At 42.7% G+C, this 24,023-nt stretch overlaps 1 protein-coding gene across 4 annotated transcripts in view; it reads right to left on the bottom strand.

Moving 5' to 3' along the window:
• LOC139155620 (dnaJ homolog subfamily C member 5) overlaps nt 1–24,023 on the bottom strand; it is a 77,032-nt gene that overhangs the window by 11,585 nt on the left and 41,424 nt on the right. For 2 of the 4 annotated variants that reach the window (XM_070730819.1, XM_070730822.1), the window contains one exon: nt 2,668–2,785. In XM_070730819.1, the coding sequence (XP_070586920.1) occupies nt 2,668–2,774 (107 nt within the window). In that variant the 5' untranslated portion in view covers nt 2,775–2,785. Of the gene's footprint in view, nt 1–2,667; nt 2,786–18,721; nt 18,788–24,023 lie in introns of those variants that run through there. The other 2 variants (XM_070730821.1, XM_070730820.1) reach the window with 2 other exon arrangements.

Genomic DNA, 24,023 nt, shown 5'->3' on the forward strand with positions numbered 1-24,023 from the left:
GATGAGGGCATGAGTGACTGTGAGAAGTGACTCCCGGTCCAAATAGGGTCGCAACTGGTGCACCAGGCGAATCTGGGCAAATGCCCCCCTTGCCACATCTGAAAGATGTTTCTCTAATGTGAGCTATGGATTGAGGAGGACCCCCAAGTTGCGGACCCTCTCCGAGGGGGTCAATAATTCCCCCCCCAGGGTAATGGAAGGACAGATGGAATTGTCCCTGGGAGGCAAAACCCACAGCCACTCCGTCTTATCAGAGTTGAGTTTGAGTCTATTGACACCCATCCAGACCCCAACAGCCTCCAGGCACTAGCACATCACAACCCCTGCTTCGTTGACTGGACATGGTTGTGATTTATCAAGAAATATAAGAAAGCTTAACTTCTGCCTAAATTGTATTTTGAACAGAAGGACCTCACAGTCCTCCTCCTCTCTGCACATCCCATCCTCCTCCAGCACTGATGATGTTACCTAGTTGGGTAATGAAACATCTGGCAGGGGAATGATCCAATCTCCATCACAAACTGTCATCCCTTGAAATCAAAACTTTAACATAATATTTACCAGCAATAGCATCCTCTGAAAGGAGATGGCTGCGATCCAGGTTTTGTTTTTTAAAAAATACGTTATTCTTGATTAGCCTGAGTTACAGACAGACTTGGAAATACCTGAATCATTTTTAGGAGAAATACTGCAACTTTATTTTTGCAATCCATTGGCAGGATTTCTAACACCCACTGATTAGAAACAGCCAAAGAACAAGGTGACCCATTCTCCTAATTAGATGACTGAAATGAAAAAAGGTCAAAGTAATTAGGATAAATTCTGATATGGAAAGAATAACAACACGTCCCAAGTTTTGGACCTGCTTGTTTCTATTTTTAATTCCTGTTTTTGCATGTATGTTTAAGCTGGAGTCACTGAAGCAGTCCGTGTGAGCTTAAATGGACTCTGGGGGATGGTAGAGGACAGGAAGGCCTGGAGGGACATTGTCCACATGGGGTCACGATGGGTCAGACACGACTTCCCAACTAACTCCAAGTTGATCTGGCATTTTCTTTTTGCTCTGTGTGGCAACATCTTTGAAACCTGGGACTCTTGATTCCTACTTTACCTCAATCACAGCTGTGAATTCACAAAAATATGCCACTTATTTCAAAGCATTTTTCTACAGATTTCAAGTGTTCCACACTCGTTAAACATAGAAAAAATTGGTAAAAAATTCCTAGTGATCCATCACGTCTGCCATTTGATCTCTCTCTCTCTCTCTCTCTCTCTCTCTCTCTGTGTGTTTGTGTGTGTGATGGGCATTGGTTCATTCCAAGCATGTTTAAACAGTTAATGATGATATGCCCACTACCTCTGCTGGATGTTGGGTCCAACTTCCATTACTCTTTCTAAGAGGTAACACTTACTAACCTTACTTTTGAACTTCCCACCTATCACATTGAGGTTATGCTCCTGTGTTCTTAATTTTTGCTTTACAGTGTTCCCTTGATTTTCGCGGGTTCGAACTTCGCGAACAGCCTATACCACGGTTTTTCAAAAAATATTAATTAAAAAATACTTCGCTGTTTTTTTCCTACACCACGGTTTTTCCCACCCAATGACGTCATGTGTCATCGCCAAACTAATAATTTTTGCAAATAAATCACAAAAAAAATAATTATTGTTAATAAATAATTATGTTTATAAATATCAGGATCACTAAGTGTCTTATTCAATAGTGAGTACCAGTAATAATGGTGAGTAAATGGTTGTTAAGGGAATGGGAAATGGTAATTTAGGGGTTTAAAGTGTTAAGGTAAGGCTTGTGATACTGTCCATAGCCAGAAATGGTGTATTTACTTCTGCATCTCTACTTCACGGAAATTTGACTTTCGCGGGTGGTCTCGGAACGCATCCCCCGCGGAAATCGAGGGAACACTGTATATCGAAATCAAACATGTTATTTTATAAAGCCAAAAGCTCATATTTAACTAAGGTAAATGATAGTGTTAGTTGCAAAAAAAACTCGGAAAGTCACAGCTGATCGAATTTTTGTTGTCTCCCCAACTCAAGAAAGTTGGGTGGTGGAGGATTCCAACGGTCAGTTGCAATAGAAATAGCTGGTGAGGGCATTTATTGGTCCGTACACTAGCTGACCTCATACAGGTAGGCCTTAACTTACCGCCATTCATTGAGTGACTATCTGAAGTTATAACAGCTCTGAAAAAAGGGGCCGACAACAATCCTCCTGGTTACGACTATCACATCATTCTCCACAATCACGTGATCAAAGTCCGGTTGCTTGGCAACCAGCATGTGATTGCAGCATCCCAGAGTCCTGTGATGGCCAATTGCAAGCTTCCCAGCCAGCTTCCAACAAGCGAAGTCGAGGTGAGAAGCCAGGTTCACTTAAGGACCATGAGATTTACTGAATTGCAGCCGCTCACTTAAGAACCACCTTACTTAGAAAGAAAAGAAATTCTGGTCCCAAAAGGTGGTTCTAAGTCATGGACTACCTGTTTCAGGTTCTAGAAATTCAGAGACCCAAAATCGCTGAGCTGTTTGTATCACCAAACATATTTATGGGTCACTTGGGAGATGTTTGAACTCGAGAGAGCCTTCAAGTGTTTACGGTGCATCTGAAATCCCTATTATCTTCAGAATGAGGCTCCACCTCCTTACCTGTAGGATTTCTTAATATCATCTGAGGTGGCGTTCTTGTCCAGCCCTAGAACATGGTATAGTGATTCTCCAGACGTGGATAACGAACGTTGCCGCTGATCTCCCATCCTGAGCTACCCTGCGGGGAAGGAAAAAACATGACACGATATTGTCTATGGAGAACCTCAATCCTCAAGATGCCGTTTCCAAAAAAGGCAACCAGACTTTCTTGGTTTATTCTCTGAAGACGTTTCGCTTCTCATCCAAGAAGCTTCTCCAGTTCCGGTGGGTGAATGGAAGGATTTCTATTCCTCAGAGGTCAATCTGGCAAATTCCATGAGTGTCCAACCACACTTGGCCAATAAGGAATTCTATTCTATTCTATTATATTCTTATTCTAACCTATTCTATTCTATTGTCTACTCTAATTCTATTCTACTTTATTCTATTTCTATTCTATTCTAATTCTATTCTTATTCTAATCTATTCTATTGTCTATTCTAATTCTATTCTATTTTATTCTATTCTGTTCTGTTCTATGCTACGCTATTCTGTCTACTCTAATTCTATTCCTATTCTATTTAATTCTATTCTATTCTTATTCTAATCTACTCTATTCTATTGTCTACTCTAATTCTATTTTATTTTATTATATTCTGTTCTGTTCTATGCTATGCTATTCTGTCTACTCTAATTCTATTCCTATTCTATTCTATTTAATTCTATTCTTATTCTAATCTACTCTATTCTATTGTCTACTCTAATTCTATTCTATTTTATTTTATTCTGTTCTGTTCTATGCTATGCTATTCTGTCTACTCTAATTCTATTCCTATTCTATTCTATTTAATTCTATTCTTATTCTAATCTACTCTATTCTATTGTCTACTCTAATTCTATTCTATTTTATTTTATTCTATTCTGTTCTGTTCTATGCTATTCTGTCTACTCTAATTTTATTCCTATTCTATTCTATTTAATTCTATTCTTATTCTAATCTACTCTATTCTATTGTCTAATTCTATTCTATTCTATTCTAATTCTATTCTTATTCTAATCTACTCTATTCTATTGCCTACTCTAATTCTATTCTACTTTATTCTATTCTGTTCTGTTCTATGCTATGCTATTCTGTCTACTCTAATTCCATTCTATTCTAATTCTATTCTTATTCTAATCTACTCTATTCTATTGTCTACTCTAATTCTATTCTATTCTACTTTAGTCTATTCCACTTTATTCTGTTCTGTTCTATTCTCTGCTCTGCTTACTTTAATTCTATTCTGGATAGAGAGGACTGTTGCATTGAAAAAGGGGTCAAACAGGCCATCTATATTAAAACTGAACAGCCCCTCTCAATACCGGGGGGCAGGATATGATACTACCTATCTCCTGTCTACAGAAATCCTCTCAGCAGTCCCAAAAAAGCTTCCTTACCCATTTGCACTCTGATTCAGGTCACCCAGAGGGTACAGACAAGCTCCCAAGTGGCCTCAATGACTCCCATAGAGCCAAATACCAACCTTCAGAATAACTGGATGACCGTAAGGAATATAAATCCTTCCAATCCCCACAATTCCATGAATCCCAGCAACCGGTTAGGTCCCACAGAGCTGGCCTTCTCCGGGTCCCGTCGACTAAACAATGTCATTTGGCAGGACCCAGGAGAAGAGCCTTCTCTGTGGCAGCCCCGACCCTCTGGAACCAGCTCCCCCCGGAGATTAGAACTGCCCCCACCCTCCTTGCCTTTCGTAAAGTTCTTAAGACCCATCTCTGCCGTCAGGCATGGGGGAACTGAGAGATCTCCCCCGGGCCTATACAGTTTATACATGGTATGTCTGTGTGTATGTTTGCTTTTAATAATGGGGTTTTTAGTGTTTTTTAAATTATTAGATTTGTTCTTACATTGTCTTTGTTATTGTTGTGAGCCGCCCCGAGTCTACGGAGAGGAGCGGCATACAAATCTAATTAATAATAATAATAATAATAATAATAATAATAATAATAATAATAATAAATTCAGCCAGAATTCAAGAAGCTTCCTGGATAAAAAGTTAATTTAAAAACAAAACAAGGAAGTCCAGTTCTCTTTCGAAAAGCACTTTTGGAACATGACATAAAACTGGTTTTTCATCTCCATAAAACTAGATTTCTGCAATATACAGTGCTGGGTTGGATTAAGAAGGCTACACCTCCCAGCTCTCTGCAGCCATAAGATTAATTTAGAACAGGGCCCCCCAACCTTTGGAGCTTTGCTGGCTGAGGAATTCTGGGAGTTGAAGTCCACAGGTCTTAAAGTGGTCATGGTTGGAGACCCCTGGTTTAGAAGACACTCCAGAATCTTCTGACTGCCTGATCAACCCTATCAGGATAGGAATCAATCCCATGTACAGTGGTACCTTAACATACGAACGTAATTGGTTCCAGGAGGAGGTTCGTAAGGTGAAAGGTTCGTAAGATGAAACAATGTTTCCCATAGGAATCAATGTAAAAGCAAATAATGCGTGCAAATCCTTCAGGAAAATCCCAAACTTTAGAAGGGAGGCGAACAGAGAGCAGGGAGGAGCAGCTAAAGGGGGCGGGTGGAAGAAGTAAGGCTAGGCTAAAGGGTGAGTGGGAAGGAAGAAAGGCAAGGGGGGCGCCCCTCTCTTTTCTTTCTTCAAAAGACACCCTTTCAGTGCCTTTGCAAGCACGTTGTTCTCTGCAAAATCTTTCCTCCCCCAAGCTCTCTGCAAAATCTTTCCTCCCCCAAGCTGCCCCTCCCTTTTCTTTCTTAAAAAGACACTCTTTCAGTGCCTTTGCAAGCACGTTGTTCTCTGCAAAATCTTTCCTCCCCCAAGCTGCCCCTCCCTTTTCTTTCTTAAAAAGACACCCTTTCAGTGCCTTTGCAAGCACGTTGTTCTCTGCAAAATCTTTCCTACTCCAAGCACCCCCTCCCTCTTCTTTCTTCAAAAAAGGGGGAAAAAAGAAACCCCTTCATCCCAGCAGCAGCTGCTTGGGTTCGTAAGGTGAAAATAGTTTGGAAGAAGAGGCAAAAAAATCTTAAACACCGGGTTCGTATCTTGAAAAGTTCGTTAGAAGAGGCGTTCGTAAGATGAGGTACCACTGTATTTGGATATAGAGCCACACAAAGGAAGAACACGATCAAGTTTTGAAATTTGCTTTTGCTATTTCAGCCATTTTCGATTCTCAGGTTGCCAACAACCCGAGGCAGAAAGGAGAGGAAGAATGGCATGTACACTCCCGGCAATGAGACAACAGCCATGGGAACCAAGGACACTTCAACAGGTGTTTGCCAGAGCCGACATGATTTTCTCATAATAATATTAAGAAACCCAATTGGACAATGTGCCCTGGCCTAAAAGAGGAGGAAGAATCTATACTTTCACTATATGGGTTTGCACAGGAAATAGCTAGATCTGGTTTTGCTTTCATATGCTTTCATATGCTTGGCGGGACCCAGGGGAAGAGCCTTTTCTGTGGCGGCCCCGCCCCTCTGGAACCAACTTCCGCCAGAGATTAGAATTGCCCCCCCCCCCTCCTTGCCTTTCGTAAGCTACTTAAAACTCACCTCTGCCGCCAGGCATAGGGGAATTGAGATGCTCTTTCCCCCTGGGCCTTTACAATTTCATGCATGGTATGTCTGTATGTATGTTTGGTTTTTTTTAATATATTAATGGGTTTTTTAATCATTTTTAGTATTTATTGGATTATTATTGTACATTGTTTTATTACTGTTGTTAGCCGCCCCGAGTCTCCGGAGAGGGGCGGCATATAAATCAAAGAAATCAATAAATAAAATAAATAAATAGATAGATATAATTCAGGGTTTCCCAACCTTGTGAACTTGAAGATATCTGGACTTCAACTCCCAGAATTCTGGGAGTTGAAGTCTAAGTATCTTTACCGTAAGTTGACAAGGTTGGGAAACAATGATGTAATCAATAAAGCTTTGCGTAAGAAGATTGGATCATCTCTGTCGTGCCTGCTTTGCTTTGCTTCATCAGATGGAACCTTGACAGGCAGATTCCTTCATCATGAAATTAATAAACTTAAGGCATCCATTCCTTTTTCCACAAGGGGAAAAAATAAAGCAGAGTTTTAGCGATGAACATTATTTTCGTGACCTTGATAAAATGTGAATTTTGTATACAGGTAGCCCTTGTCTTGCAATCATTCGTGAATTTGAACAGCATTGAAAAAAAGTGACATGATAGAAACATAGAAACATAGAAGACTGACGGCAGAAAAAGACCTCATGGTCCATCTAGTCTGCCCTTATACTATTTCCTGTATTTTATCTTACAATGGATATGTTTATCCCAGGCATGTTTAAATTTAGTTACTGTGGATTTACCAACCACGTCTGCTGGAAGTTTGTGTTCCAAGGATCTACTACTCTTTCAGTAAAATAATATTTTCTCATGTTGCTTTTGATCTTTCCCCCAACTAACTTCAGATTGTGTTCTTGTGTTCACTTTCCTATTAAAAACACTTCCCTCCCTCCTGAGCCTTATTTAAACCTTTAAGATATTTAAATGTTTTAATCATATCCCACATTTTCCTTCTATCCTCCAGATTACACAGATTGAGTTCATGAAGTCTTTCCTGATACCATTCTTGTAGCCCGTCTTTGGACCCTTTCAATTTTGTCAATATCTTTTTGTAGGTGAGGTCTCCAGAACTGAACACAGTATTATTCCAAATGTGGTCTCACCAGCGCTCTATATAAGGGGATCACAATCTCCCTCATATAAAGCGCTGGTGAGACCACATTTGGATAGTTTTTCACTTACAACCGTTCCTTTTTTGTGACCTTCTGATGAGGAAAGCCCGGTTGTTTGGTGAATGGGGAAGCCAGATTCCCCAAACAACTGTTACTAACTTAACAACTGCAGTGATTTCATTTAACAATTGTGGCAAGAAAGGTCACAAAGTGGGGCAAAACTCAATTAATAACTGTCTCGCTCAGCAACAGAAATTTTGGGCTCTATTGTGGCTGTACGTCGAATACTACCTGAAATCGATCTGTTGGCTTCTAACCAGCAAATCTGTCATCCAGATTTGTCAAAAATGAAACTTTGGCAGCTACCTGCCTCTTCGTTTCAACTTGCCGTTAGAGTAAAGAGTAGAGGGGAGATGTTGCTTTAGAAGGGGTTAGAATTAGATGGAGAAACGAAACCTCCCTGATTCTGCTGAAAACCAGGAGAGGCTGAAACCTTTTCAAGGACATAGTAGCAGGTGTGGAGTTGAAGCAGGCGGTTCCCATAATGAACGTGTTTACATGGACTACGTGAGAGGCTGGGGGGGGGGGGGGGTTGTTGGCTGCAGGAAGTATTGTTTAATTCCATGAACTGGTATTCTGAAAACTGAGAGTTAGTTTTGCTTCGACGTTGCCATGCAGCATATTCAATAAACAGTAAAGATTTTCAGAAACGGAATGGACCTGGAGTTTAATTTGGATTCTCCAGCTGGATGTTGACAATACATTCTGCTAGTTTATTTATTTAACGTTCATTTATTTTGAGTTCGCAGCTTTTATAACCCCAGTTTACAGCCTGAAAGACTGAAGTCATTGCTCACAGTCGCTCAGGCCCTCATCACCTCGAGGTTCGATTACTGCAATGCTCTCTACATGGGGCTACCTTTGAAAAGTGTTCGCAAACTTCAGATCGTGCAGAATGCAGCCACGAGAGCCATCGTGGGGCTTCCAAGATTCGCCCACGTTTCTTCAACACCATGGCTTGCATTGGCTGCCAATCAGTTTCCGGTCACAATTCAAAGTGTTGGTTATGACCTTTAAAGCCCTACATGGCAATGGACCAGATTACCTCTGGAACCGCCTGCTACTGCACGAATCCCAGCGACCGATAAGGTCCCACAGAGTTGGCCTTCTCCGGGTCCTGTCGACTAAACAATGTCGTTTGGCGGGACCCAGGGGAAGAGCCTTCTCTGTGGCGGCCCCGGCCCTCTGGAACCAACTCCCCCCGGAGATTAGAACTGCCCCCACCCTCCCTGTCTTTCGTAAACTACTCAAGACTCATTTATACCGCCAGGCATGGGGGAGTTGAGATAGCTCTTCCCCCTAGGCCATTACAAGTTATGCATGGTATGTTTGTGTGTATGTTTGGTTTTATAATAGGGGTTTGTAGTTGTTTTTATTATTGGATTGTACATGTTGTGTTTATTATTGAGTCTACAGAGAGGGGCGGCATACAAATCCAATAAATAATAATAATAATAATAATAATAATTATTATTATTATTATTATTATATGTAAGTCAGTAGGTGGTACAGGTTAAACAGACTGATCGGGAAAGTGCAACGGACCGCCAACACCACTACAGCACAAAATATGTTTTTTTTTTAATTTCCCCAGCGAGAAAGCGGTGACTCATGTGAAGATGACCTGATGGGCTCAGCAAGCCAGAATAACAGGGAGGCCACAGGCTAGCCCCGAGGACGCCTTGTTCATAACTCACATCATTCCCTTCTGGTAAAAAAAAACTGCTGAGAAACAGAGATGACAGTTTCCTGTTATTTACACAGAGGAAAAGGAAGGGAAAAAACCAGGCAAGTCCTCTTATCATAATTACACACACACACACACACAAAAGGAATGATGCTTTCCTGGGGGGGGTGTTGGACAACCAGCTCACCCCCCTTCGGGAATGTTAGAGCAATCACTGATTGCTCTCCAATAATAATGAAGTGCAAGGCTCCCCCACTAAAGGCTGCTCTGTCCCTTTGGTCTCTGGATGGCAGCCAAGGTGTCCCCAAACCATTCACAAACTTCTTGCAACAGCACAGAAAGAGCCCTGGTGGCGCAGTGGTTAGAATGTGGTATTGCAAGATAATTCTGCTGACTGCCCAGAAATTTGATCCTGGCCGACTCCAGGTTCAGCCTTCTATCCTTCCAAGGTTGGTAAAATGAGGACCCATTGTTAGGGGCCATAGGCTGACTCTCTAAACCAGGGGTCCCCAACCGCCGGTCCGCGGACCGGGACCGGGCCGTTGGGGGTTTTCAGCCGGTCCGCAGCGCCAGGGCCCCCTCGGCCTTTCCGCACCACCAGCGGCGCTCCCCCTGCCAGCCAGCCAAGCCCCGCACCCGCCGGAACCGGCTCCTCGCTCTCCCCCCGCCGCCCGCCGCGTTTGCAGGAGGTGGGGAGGGTCGGGCGGCCCGCCAAGGCCAGGAGGGATGCTGCTGCCCCCCTTCCCTCTCTCTGCCCGCCGCTGCGCCTCCTTGACGCCGAGATGTCGGGGGCGCACGGCCAGTTGCGCGCGCTCCCTATCTCCCTGCTAACCCACTCGGAATATTCAAAATAAGAAAAGCCTTTGCCGGCAAAGGTTTTTCTTATTTTGAATATTCCGAGTGGGCTAGCAGGGAGATAGGGAGCGCGCGCAACCGGCCGTGCGCCCCCGACATTGAACATCACCTTCGCCGGCCCCGCCTCTCCTGCAACCAGCTTGCTGAGAGCCCGGGACGAAAGTGCTCTCGCAAAGGTGAGGCGGGCAGGGCGTGCGCGCGTCACCGCTGAGAAGAACGGAGAGAGAACGAGAGTGAGAGCAACAGACAGCAAGATAGAGAGAAAGTGAGAAAGAGAGAGTGAGAGAAAGGGGGGGAGAAAGAGATAGCAAGAGAGAGAGAATGGGAGAGAGAAAGAGCGTGAGAAAGAAAACAAGAGAGAAAGAGTGAGAGAGAGTGAGAAAGCAAGAGACAGAAAGAAAACAAGAGAGAGGAAGTGAGAAGAAGAGAGAGAAAGAGAGAGGGGGGAGAGAGAGAAAGAGAGGGAGAGGGAGAAAGAGAGAGGGAGAGGGGGAGAGATAGCAAGAGAGGGAGAGAGAGAAAGAGAGGGAAAGGGGGAGAGAGGGGGGAGAGAAAGAGAGAGGGAGACAGAGAGGAGATAAAGGAAGAGGAGAGAGAGAAGGGAAGAGAAAGAAAGAAAGAGGGATAGAAAGAGAGAGTGAGAGATGCTCAGTGAGCCTTTCTTTGAAGTTGCCTTTCTTTCTTTCTTTCTTTCTTTCTTTCTCTCTTTTACCTTCCCTTCCTCTATTTCTTCTTTTCTTTCTCCTTCCTACCTTCTTCCCTCCCTCCCTCCCTTCAGTCCTTCCTCTCTTACTCTCCCCTTTCATAAGTTTCCTTGCTTCCTTCCTCTGTTCCTGTCCCTTTACCCTTCCTTTCTTCCTTCCTTCCTTCCTTCCTTTCCTTCCTTCCTTTCCTCCCTCCATTTCTTGCTTTCCTTTTCCTTCCTCCCTTCTTTCCTCCCTCATTCCCTTCTTTCACTCCTTCCTCTCTTACTCTCCCCTTTCACACCTTTCCTTGCTTCCTTTGCACCCTTCTTCTGTTCCTGTCCCTTCCCTCTTTCCTTCCTTCCTTCCCACCCTCCGTCCATTCATTCACCCATTCCTCTCTTGATCGCCCCTTTTACGGCGCCGCTGACAGCTAGCTCCCCCCCCCCCCCGGGCCATGGAAAACTGGTCTAGCTTAAAGCCGGTCCCTGGTGCAAAAAAGGTTGGGGACCTCTGCTCTAAACCACTAAGAGGGCCGTAAAACACCGTGAAGCGGTATATAAGTCAAAGTGCTATTGCTATTGCTATCTATCATCTGTCTTTCTGTCTGTCTATCACCTATCTATAATTCTCTCTCTCTTTCTATTCTATCAATCTCTATCTCCAACCTATCAATCTATCTATCTATCTTTCTATCTATCTATCTATCTATCTATCTATCTATCTATCTATCCATCTATCCATCCATCTATCAATCACCTATCTATAATTCTCTCTTTCTAATCTATCAATCTCTATCTCTAACCTATCAATCTATTATCTATCTGTCTGTCTGTCTATCATCTATCTATAATTCTCTCTTTGTCTGTCTCTCTTATCAATCTATCATCTATCTGTCTGTCTGTCTATAATTATCTATCATCTATAATTATCTATCATCCATCCATCCATCCTAACCTCCTTCAATCCATCCCTCCATCCCTCCACCATTTTCTGCCTGTCTGCCTGTCTTCTATTTATTTATTTATTATTAGAGTTAGATAATAATTATCTATCATCCCTCCATCTATCCAGTGGTCAGAAAGCAGTGTTGCAGGCTAATTCTGCTGACAGCAAGGCAATTCTATCCTGACCGGCTCAAGGTTGACTCAGCCTTCCATTCCTTCTGAGGTAGATAAAATGTGGACCTAGATTGTTGGAGACAATATGCTGATTCTGTAAACTGCTTAGAAAAGGCTGTAAAGCACTATGCAGTGGTATATAATGTAAGTGTTATTTCTATTGCTATTGCTCATATTTTCAAACTACCATGGTCATATATCTCAGCACAGAGGGGATATATTCCTGGCCTTGTTTGCCTTACCAAATGCCCTCAGAACAAGTCCATCTCAAAGCTTTGCAAACAGGTTGCTGCAAAATCATTGCTTAGTTTTGAGGCGCCACATTTGCTGTTTCTTTTGCCCAGAGCCCCTGACTTTCTGGACCAAGCACAAAGGAGAAATTACTCTGGGGAAGGGGATGTTTAACCCTTGTTTGCTCCCTCCTCCATCTCCATTTCCACCTCCCATCTTCTCCTCCAAGTGGCTCAAATCACCATCAAGGAATTCCATGTATCTACCTGTCTCAAAAGTGGCCAGAGTAGTGTTTATCGTAAGGGTCGTTCGGTTCTTGGGAGCTTTAAGACTGGGGGACTCGAACTTCCAGAATTCCCCAGTCAAAGTGTTGTGGTTAGCTCTGGCCCAGCTCCTGCCCCAAGGACTGTGGATGTGGGGGAGACATCCACATGCCGCAGGCCTGTTTTGCTCCCTGTGGAATCTGATGATGAAGGCTCCTCTGACCAAGAAGACATGAGTGACAGGGAGGAGGGGAGTGTGGCAGACAGCTCAGAAGGAGATCAATTATTTAGCTCCTCCTTGGATTCGGAACAAGAGTTAATGATACAGCCACGCATGCAGAGAGCGATGCATAGGCAGCAACAACTGAGAGAGTATTATCAAAGAAAATGAGGCCACCTGTGGTTGGGTGGGGCTGTGGTCATTAGTGAGGCTGCTATAAAGAGCAGCCTGTGGGTTTGGCCATTGTGGAGGATTATCTGATCGTTGTGTTTCGTGACTGCCTTGCTGACTTCGACCTTGGTGTGTTGCTTTTTCCCCGCTTTGAAACTAAACCAGAGCAAAGGGTGTTTCACTTTGTGAAAGAAGAAGGACTGTGAATTGCCTCACAGCTGCAAGCTAAGTATCTCAGAACTGATAAGGGACTTGTACAAATTACCAGATTGTTTGGAGACGAGTGCTCTGCTATACCAAAAGAGGGCTTAGGTTAAGTGAATTTTCGTTATAAAGAACATTGTTTCGAATTTTCAAACGTGTGTGTGTGTCTTAACTTTGTACCTGTGAATTTTCAGGAGGATTCTATTAGAGAGCCCGACAGAACACAAAGGAATTCTGGGAATTGAAGTCCATAAGTCTTAAAGCTGCCAAGGTTGGACATCTATGATTTTGAGAGAAGACTGAATCTGTTGTGACAACCACCACCTCTTGAACCCTGATGCCGAATTCCTTCCATTCACTGCATTTTCTATTATGTCTTTGCCTCTCATGTTAGACCTGTGGCTTTTCCACTGCAGCTGTCTTACCATGAGAGACAACATCTGTCCAAATGACTCAGAACCTCCTCTTCCCTATTGAAGACTCCATTTCTTTTTAACAAGTATCTCAACTGCTGACGCTGGTCTTGATAAAACAGTCTTTCCAGATCTCTTTGTCACGTCAGCTCGCTCATTTTCACTTCCCACCTTCCTCCCACCTGGCACCGTCATTAACTGCATGACTCTGCTGGAGTGTAGGCTAGCCAGACTTTGCACACCACAGGCAAAAAGACAAAAATAATAAATTTTCCATGATGCAGATAGTCTTTGACTTACGACAGTTCATTTAGTGGCTGTTACAACAACACTGAAAAAAAAATGACGTGACTGTTTTTCACACTTATGACCAGGGCTGGGTTCCTCTCAATTCAGACTGGTTCGCCCGAACTAGTAGCGACACGTGGGTGATGTTTTTTTTAAATATATATATATACAGTGATACCTCGTCTTACAAACGCCTCGTCATACAAACTTTTTGAGATACAAACCCAGGGTTTAAGATTTTTTTGCCTCTTCTTACAAACTATTTTCACCTTACAAACCCACCGCCGCTGCTGGGATGCCCCACCTCCGGACTTCTGTGTTTTTGTGATGCTGCAGGGGGATCCCAGCAAGGGAATCCCAGCATCGCAAAAATGGGTGCTTCACTGGCAACGGAAGTCCGGAGGTGGGGTTTCCCAGCGAAGGGAGCATCAGTGAAATCGCAGCATCGCAAAAACACAGAAGTCCGGAGGAGGGGGTTTCGTGTTTTTGCGATGCTGCGATTTCACTGATGCTCCCTTCGCTGAGAAACCCCACCTCCAGACTTCCGTTGCCAGTGAAGTGCTCATTTTTGCGATGCTGGGATTCCCCTGCTGGGATTCCCCTGCAGCATCGCAAAAACACAGAAGTCTGGAGGTGGGGTTTCCCATGGAGGGGACCCTCAGGGAATCTCAGCAGCACAAAAATGGGCACTTTGGCTGGCAAAAGGGCTTGCACGCATTAATCGCTTTTCCATTGATTCATATGGGAAACATTGTTTCGTCTTACAAACTTTTCACCTTAAGAACCTCGTCCCGGAACCTAATTAAGTTTGTAAGGCAAGGTATCACTGCATATTATTGGTTTTTGCAAACACATAACGCAATACAAACAACATACCACAGTGCTCTGTGCACGTGTCCCATCACCCGACTAAACATACAATCCCCACCACCAATTGGGGGGGTTCAATTATTTACGAGTATATATTCTGTTATTTCCTCAGCTCTGATTTGCATTTATTTACAATTCAAAGAGTGATTTGAGTTTATTTTTCACCTTTTCGTTGCAAATTTTACTTAACATATAATCTTTCACCTTGTCCCATCGTTCCATCCGTTTCTCCAGTTTGTTTTCCTTAAAGTTGTTTAATCTTATTTCCATGATTTCAAAGTGAATGTGATCCATGTACCAGTACCAATTCTGTAATGTCCATTTTTAGCCTCTTTCCAACCCAGTACCACTACTGCTTGAGCACTTTCAGTGCTGCAGTTTTTATTTCTTTAAAATCTCTCAGTTCTCTTTGTTTAACTAATACCGCTATTTCTTTTGTAATTATCCACTTAATGTTTAACATCTTCTTTCCAGAATTTCTGAACTTCAGCACACTCCCAGAACATATGCATGAAAACTCCTTTCTTTTGACATCCGTGCCAACAATTACCTTTCCCTTTCCTCTGGAAGTGTGCAAGTTGTAATGGTGTATAATACCATTTATGTAAGATTTTCCTTCTCATCTCTCTAATCCTTGTATTCTTTATTTTTTGTATGTTTTCTACTATATCTTTCATCTCTCTTTCGTCAATTTGTAATTCATTTTGCCAACATCTTGTCAGGCCTTTTATCACTCCCTCTTCCGCTTGCAATAACATTCTGTATAGCACTTGCCTGTGCTTTTGCATCATTACTCTTTTCTTTTAATATTTTCTCTAAACAATTTTCTTCTCTCCAAAATGCTTCCTTATTCTCACTTTTATTTAAATATTTACATATTGCATTTATCTGTAGCCATTTCTGTTAGCCCAACCCCCTTTTGACCCGTGGGTGATGTCACGATGGTATTACCGAACTGGATCGGTCAGTGCCAGTCCGTAGGCACCACCATTTTTTTCCTATATTTTCATAATTTGTTTTTCTTTTAAGCATGTGCAGAAGCCAAGCTTCCAACACTATGAATGCAGTAGTCATCTTGTTTTTGTTTTTTTTAATTTTTTTTTTAAAAAAATCCAGGGTTTTTTTTCACTGTGCTTGAGCACATGATTCGGCGCACCCTTGCAGCACAGGAGGAAGCAAACCGGCAGCGAGGTATGTTGGAACCCGCCCCTGTTTATGACCATTGCAGCATCCCTGTGGTCACATGATACAAAATTCAGAAGCTTGGCAACTGATTCATATTTATGATGGTTGTAGTGTCCCAGGCTCATTCGATCAACATTTGCAGCCTTCTGACCAGCGAAGCAATAGGGAAGCCAAGATTCACTTAACGACCGTGTGGCTAACATAAAAACTGCAGTGACTCACTTAACAGCTGTGGCCAAGGAAGGTCATAAAATGGGGCAAAATTCACTTAACAAATGTCCTGCTTAACAATAGAAATGTTTGGGCCGTTAACTCGAGGACTACCCCTACAAAGGCCAAATGGTGCTCTGGATTAATCAAGGTTTCATTTTTCTTCAAACAGAATTTAAGGGAGGCTGTTTGATTTCTAGATTCAGCATTTATTTTCCTACATAGCCAAGGGAAAGGGTAGTTCCATTTAATTTGCAGAATAACCTCTTAACAAGAAATAACATAAAAACAAGAAATAACTCTGAATCCAAAGTGATGATATGAAGAAATGATTTGAAATCTAGAATACTAACCTTCAAAACAAATCAAGTTCCTGCTTGAACATAAAAGTGAAAAGCCCCTCAGTTATGTGTTGACACTGTATTTTGAGAACCCTTTCCTGATGCCTGAGTGACAGCCTCCTACCGCATACAGTGACCAATAAGGGCCCATAGGATTAGTCTTCTCCAGGTTCCGTTAGCTAAACAGTGTTGGCCGTCGGACCCATCGGGGAGGGCCTTCTCTGTGGCTGCTCCTGCTCTTTGGAACCGGTACCTCCCGAGTTCCAGACTGCCCCCACCCTACTGACCTTCTAAAAACCCTTCAAGACCTGGCTTTTCCGGCAGGCCTGGAGTTGTTGACCTGATGGTACACCATTGGGTTCCGGCCACGAGAGATATGCCTGGCTTTTTATTCTTTTTAACTGCTGATTGTTGGTTTTAGATGTTCGAAATGTTTTCATGAGGTTTTATATTATATTTTGAATTGTATTTGGTTGTGAGCTGCCCAGAGTCCTTCGGGAGTTGGGCGGCATATAAATCCAATCAATCAATCAATCAATCAATAAAAGCAAAACAGATGTCCAGTTTTTAAGCTTCCTTGATCTACATCAGCGTTCCTCAACATTGTATATTTGGAAGTTGCAAAAGGTTGAGAAATACTGATCTACATAGTGAAAGGATGCACTTAAACTCTCCAATATTATTCATGAGAGAATAATACTGGTAGAGAAGCTCCTGCAAATGGGAGGAAATATGGAATTTCCCTGGCCTAATTTTTTTTATGGCATTTCCAAGCCATAAAGGGAAATAATCATACTGTGAAACAGATAATAATATTTATTGCTTATTTTATTTTATTTTATTTATTAGATTTTTATGCTACTCTTCTCAAAGCAACTCAGGGCAGCGATAGCCCTGAGACTTACAACCACAATTGAGCCCCAAATTTATGCTGCTAAGTGAAACATTTAAATGAGCTAAGTACCCCATTTTACAACCCTTTTTGCCAGTGGTTAAGTGAATAATTGCAATTGCCAAGTTAATAGTACAGCCATTAAGTGAATCTGGCTTCCACATTGATTTTGCTGTTCAGAAGGTCGCAAAAGTGGATCACGCAACCCCGGGACCTTGCAACCATCATAACAGGTGACCATCAGGATGCTGCAATGGTCGTAAGTGTGAAAGATGGTCAACACTCACTTGTTTTCAGTGCTGTTGTAACTTGCAACGGTCACTAAAGGAACTGTTGTAAGTCAAGAACTACCTGCATACAGTGCTTTTATCTTTAAATATTTAAAGATTTTTAAATCTTTAAATATTTTAATTAATTGGATTATTATGATTTGTTTTCACTGTTGTGAGCCGCCCCGAGTCTTCGGAGAGGGGTGGCATACAAATCCAAATAAATAATAATAATAATAATAATAATAATAATAATAATAATAATAATAATAATAAAAATAATAATATTCTATAACTTTTCAATAAGGTCTGATCAAAACATAAGATGAAGGAGAGAGCAGTACTCTAATCTCATGGAAATTCAAAGATTAAAAGTAAGGGTGGGTATAAACAACACACCTATCTTGTCAAACTCAATAGGTTGCCTATGTGCCATTCAATCAACGTTGACTCTTAATGACCATTTACCGTACTTTTCGGACTGTAAGACGCACCGGTATATAAGATGCACCAAGATTTCAAAGAGGTAAGTAAGAAAAAAAGGTTTTTTCCTCCGCAGCTCCAGGAGCACTCAGCAGCCTCCCAAGGCCTCTGTGCACCCCATTTTTTAAATTTTTTTTTCCAAAAATGGGTCCGCTATTCGTAAAAATGGGGTGGGCAGAGGGTTTTGGAGGCCTGCAGAGAGCTCGTTTTTCACCCATTTTTGCAAACTTGGGAGTGTTTCTGCCTTCCCCCAGTAGCACACTGCAGGCCTCCCAAACCCTCTGTCCACACTATTTCTGCGAAAAGCAGGCTTATTTTTTGCAAAAATGGGATGAGGGAGTGGGGCTTTGGGAGGCCAAAAATGGTTGTATTCAGTGTATAAGACCCACCGACATTTCCACCCTCTTTTAGGGGGAGAAAGGGTGTGTCTTGTACTCTGAAAAATATAGTAGATTTTCTCCATGTCTATCTGTCCATCTGTTTTTTTCAGGTCTGTTCTTAACAGTGTACCCATCACTGGTAAAATGGAGTCTACACAAATTACTGCTTGGTTGACTGAATTTGTAGTGCATGCATACATAATTAACTCTAATTTAAAAAAAAGACCTCGAACCTCATTTCTCCCTTCTGTCCAAAAATTTAAAAGTTCTGCACTATAGTTTCAGTTTCAAACCAAGCTAAATCACCATCTGTCATTATTTAGCAGCAAATACTCTGAGAGAAGAGACTGCCAGCTATTTTGGGATTAGGTCATGGCAGCTAGCTATGCTAGATTAAACAGGCCTGACGGAAAAGGTATTTTTAAAGCCCTCGGATTAACTTGTGTGTTTTCTCTTGCTAGGGGGCTTTCTCCTTGCAAAACAACGATAGCTAAAGAGATGAGGATCAAAAGATTTTTCTCACCTGATTTTCAAAACTGGTTCTTCTAGAATGACTGACATCCTAGATACAAATAAGCCAATGATGCTCAAATTCTAGGCGAGGCAGCATCAGCCTAAATAATCAAAACTCAAAATACGCCTTTTAAAGAAACAGGAAACTAAAAGTGACAGAGAGCTTTTTAGGAATTTTTTTTCCTAACTCAGTTAAAATAATCAGGCAAGGAAATTTCCAACATGGAAGAAAGGTCTTTTTAAAATCAATTTCACTTAAAATTTAATCTGAATTTTGTTGAGCCTGTTTTCTTGGTAACGGTACAGAAAAAGCTTGCTAGGATGTTGGTTGCATAAACCGGGAATGGTCTATGACAAACTAATCAAGAAGAGAGGAAACCTGGAACTAAGGAGGAATTTCCTGACAGTTAAAGCGATTCATCAGTGGAACAATTTGCCTCCAGGAGTTTTGGGAGCTTCATCACCAGGGAGCTTTTAAGAGGTGATTGCACAACCATTTGTCTGAAATGGTGTAGGGCAGTGATGGCGAACCTTTCTTTGCTTGGGTGTCAAAAAGGCACAGGTTCTCGCTATAGCACACGTGAGCATGCCCATACCCATAATGCAATGCCTTCCCCTCAAACATCCATGCACAAACACCCACCCACCCCGCATTCACACACACACACCTCTGTGCATTTATGCAGACCTCACTGAAGTCTCCAGAACCTATAGTTGGCAAAAAATGGGTCCAACAAGCCTAATGGAAGTTTGGGGTGAGGTATCATCAATACGCTGATGATACCCAGTTATACATCTCCACCCCATGTCCAGTCAACGAAGCAGTGGAAGTGATGTGCCGGTGCCTGGAGACTCTTGGGGTCTGGATGGGTGTCAACAGACTCAAACTCAACCCAGACAAGACGGAGTGGCTGTGGGTTTTGCCTCCCAAGGACAATTCTATCTGTCTGTCCATTACCCTGGCGGGGGAATTATTGACCCCCTCAGAGAGGGTCCGCAACTTGGGCGTCCTCCTCAATCCACAGCTCACTTTAGAGAAACATCTTTCAGCTCTGGCGAGGGGGGCGTTCGCCCAGGTTCGCCTGGTGCGCCAGTTGCGGCCCCATTTGGACCGGGACTCACTGCTCAGTCACTCATGCCCTCATCACCTCGAGGCTCGACTACTGTAACGCTGTCTACATGGGGCTACCTCTGAAAAATGTTCGGAAACTTCAGATCGTGCAAAATGCAGTTGCGAGAGCAATTATGGGCTTTTCTAAGTATGCCCATATTACTCCAACACTCCGCAGTCTGCACTGGTTGCCGATCAGTTTCCGGTCACAATTCAAAGTGTTGGTTATGACCTATAAAGCCCTTCGTGGCACCGGACCCGAATATCTTCGGGACCGCCTTCTGCCGCACGAATCCCAGTGACCGGTTAGGTCCCACAGAGTCGGCCTTCTTCGGGTCCCGTCGACTAAACAATGTCATCTGGCGGGACCCGGGGAAGAGCCTTCTCTGTGGTGGCTCTGACCCTCTGGAACCAGCTCCCCCCTGAGATTAGGATTGCCCCCACCCTCCTTGCCTTTCGTAAACTCCTTAAAACCCACCTCTGTCATCAGGCATGGGGGAACTGAAACATCTCCCCCTTGCCCATGTTGTTTTGGTGTTTGACTGATTGTGTGCTTGTTTTTTTATATATATTAGGGTTGTTTTATGAATTTCTTAACTTAAAATTGTAATTGGATTGGTGGGTATTGGATGTGTCACTATGTACTGTTTTTACCATTGTTGTGAGCCGCCCCGAGTCTGCGGAGAGGGGCGGCATATCAATCCAATAAATCTAATCTAATCTTTCTTTCTGAACTTCTGATAGGCCCATTGTGCTGTTTTTCGCCTTCCCCAGGCTTCTGGAAGCTTCCCCCCACCCTCCAGAAGGCTGAAAATCAGCTGGCCAGTGTGAACATGTGTGCTGGATCTGACGTAGGACAACATCTCGCATGCCCTCAGATATGGCTCCGTGTGCCATCTGTGGCACCTGTGCCATAGGTTTGCCATCGCTGGTATAAAGTTTCCTACTTGAGCAGGGGGTTGGACTAGAAGACCTCCGAGATCCCTTCCAACTCTGCTATTCTATTTTATTCTATTCTATTGATAATTTCACGATCATATTGATTAGAATAGACACAAGAACAGTTTTTTCCCGAACATCATCAGTCTACTAAACAAAGAATTCCCTCAACACTGTCAACTTTTTACTAAGTTTGCACAAGAACAGTTTTTTTCCGAATGCCATCACTCTACTAAACAAATAATTCCCTCAACACTGTCAGACTTTCTACTAAATCTGCACTTCTATCCTACTAGTTTTTCACATCATTCCTATCACCCATTTCCTCCCATGTTGACTGTATGATTGTAACTTGTTGCTTATATCCTAAGATTTTTATTAATATTGCTTCTTTATTGCTTATTTGACCCCTATGAAAATCATTAAGTGTTGTACCACATGATTCTTGACAAATGTATATTTTATTTTATGTACGCTGAGAGCATATGCACCAAGACAAATTTCTTTTGTGTCCAATCACACTTGGCCAATAAAAATTCTATTCTATTCTATTCCTACTAGGTTTTTTTCATCATTCCTATCATCCTTTTTCTCCCTCTTAGGACTGTGTGACTGTAATTTGTTGCTTGTATCCTAAGATTTTTGTTAATATTGATTGTTTCTTCTTTGACCCCTATGACAATCATTAAGTGTTATATCACGTGATTCTTGACAAATATATCTTTTTCTTTTATGTACATTGAGAGCATCTGCACCAAAGACAAATTCCTTGTGTGTCCAATCACACTTGGCCAATAAAGAATTCTATTCTATTCTATTCAGTTTACTGGGAGGTGGTGACATGAGACTGGCTCAGCTGTGAGTGTGCAATTACTCCAGTCAGAGTAAAGAGGCAGCAACAGAGTAACAGGTCAACCTGGCGGAAATACAGACGGGGATGGAAAGAGATGAAGATAAGGCTGGGGATACAGGGAGATCATCATCGGCATAATTGCTGGAGGTCCCTAAGGATAAAGGCAGACAAAGAAGAGGTGAGGGAAGGACAAGCCGGAGAAGAGCTCAGCATCAGCAGGGTTGCTGGGCAACAGTGGTCATCAGAGGGCGTAAAGGAGAGAAGCCGGAGATTGAAAGCAATGGTGGGAAGGGAAAATCAGGCAGTGGCTGAAAGTTTTAAGTCTCAGCAACCAGGAGGCCAAGATGGACCTTCTCCGGGCTGCAAAGGGAACAGGGTGAGAGGCCACTAGATCAGTGATTTTCAACCTTTCTTGAACCGCGGCACATTTTTTACACTTACGAAACCCTGGGGCACATTGAGCTGGGGTGGGGGTGGGGGGGCGCTGCTAAAAAAAGTTTGGAGAAAAAAAATTCTCTCTCTCTCTTCCTCCCTTTCGCTCTATTTCTCTCTCCCTCCCTCTTTCTCTCCCTTCATCTTTCTTTCTCTCTCTCTCCATCCCTCTTTCTTTCTCTTCCTTCCTTCTTTCCTTCCTCTTTTTTGCTCTCTTTCTCTCTCCCTCCCTACCTCCCTCTATGTCTTTCTCTCTCTCTCCTTCCCTCCCTCTCTCTTTCTTTCTCTTGCTTTCTTTTTCTTGTTCTCTTTCTCTCTCTCTTGATTTCTCTCTCTCTTGTTCTCTTTCTCGCTTGCTCTTTTTCTCTCTTTCTTTCTTTCTCTCTTCCTTTCTTTCTCTCTCTGAGCTTCGCGGCACACCTGACCATGTCTCACGGCACACTGGTTGAAAAACACTGCACTAGATTACACAACCCTGTAGAAATCGGACTGTGCAAACAAGCAAAGCCCTATCTGTGAGATGCAGGCAGCACACGAAACCTTGTCCATGGAAAAACCTACCTCCACAGAACTGGTCTCTGGTGGCCAAAAGGTTAGGGGCCCGTGGGCTAGCCCAGGGGTCTCCAACCTTGGCAACTTTAAGACTTGCGGACGAGTCTTAAAGTTTTTTTAAATTTTTTATTTATTTTATTTGTTGTCAGGCATGTATAAGATATAAGTATAAATATCATGAAATGGATACTAATAAAAAGGGATGTTAGAAAAGAGACGGAAGGCACGATGGTGCGCTTATGCACGCCCCTTACAGACCCCTTAGGAATGGGGTGAGGTCAACCGTAGACAGTCTAAGGTTAAAGTTTTTGGGGTTTAGGGATGAACCCACAGAGTCAGTTAGTACATTCCAGGCATTGACCACTCTGTTGCTGAAGTCGTATTTTTCGTAATTTGCCAAGGTTGGAAACTCCTGAGCTAGACCGTAGGCTAATAAATTACAGATATTCCTCGACTTACGACCCCAGCCAAGGCCAACATTTCTGTTGCAAAGCGAGGCAGTTGCAACGTGTTAAATATCTTTTGTAACACAACATTCAAAACAAAAGCACCATTGAACCCAATGTTATCCACTGTTTATTTTAAATTATCAGCAACCACTAACTCACTGGCTGCTAATAGGTATAGAGGTAGTCCTTGATTTATGACCACAATTGAGCCCCAAATTTCTGTTGCTGAGTGTGATAATTGTTAAGTGAGTTTGTTTGTTTGTTTGTTTATTTCATTTCATTTATATGCCGCTCACTCCAAAACGGACTCTGAGCGGCTAACAAGTTATAAATATAATACTGATAAAAAAGAGCAATTAAAAACATCAATAAAGTCTGCAGTACAAAAACTACTATATAAAAAAAACCATACGAACTAACATTCAATCCTAATCCCAGGCCTGCTGGAAAAGCCAGGTCTTAACGTCTTTCCAGAAGACCAGTAGGGAGGAGATAATGCGAATCTCTGGAGGCAGTTGATTCCACAGGGGCGGAGCCACCATAGAGAAGGCTCTTCCCCCAGGTCCCGCTAACCAGCATTGTTTGGCAGACAGGACTTGGAGAAGGCCGACTCTCTGGGCCCTTACTGGCCACAATGAGGTATGCGGTTAGAGGCGGTCACTTAACAACTGTAACTTCACAACTAAAGTGACTCACTTGCACGAAAGGTCATACAATGGGGAAAAGCTCACTTAACTAATGTCACTAAACTAATGGCAAATTACAAAAAATACGACTTCAGCAACAGAGTGGTCAATGCCTGGAATGTACATCCCAAAGCAAATAGCAATAGAATTTTTGGGTTCCATTGTGGCCGTAAGTCAAGGACTACCAAGACCAAGACACCAGCCTTGAAAAGACCCATGGAGATCTACCTACTATTTAAAGATACCACCAAGTCAAGGAACTAAAAAAAGAACAGCCCATAGTGGAATCC

The sequence above is a fragment of the Erythrolamprus reginae genome, unplaced genomic scaffold (assembly GCF_031021105.1).
Source record: "Erythrolamprus reginae isolate rEryReg1 unplaced genomic scaffold, rEryReg1.hap1 H_34, whole genome shotgun sequence".
Classification (NCBI taxonomy): Eukaryota; Metazoa; Chordata; class Lepidosauria; order Squamata; family Dipsadidae; genus Erythrolamprus; species Erythrolamprus reginae.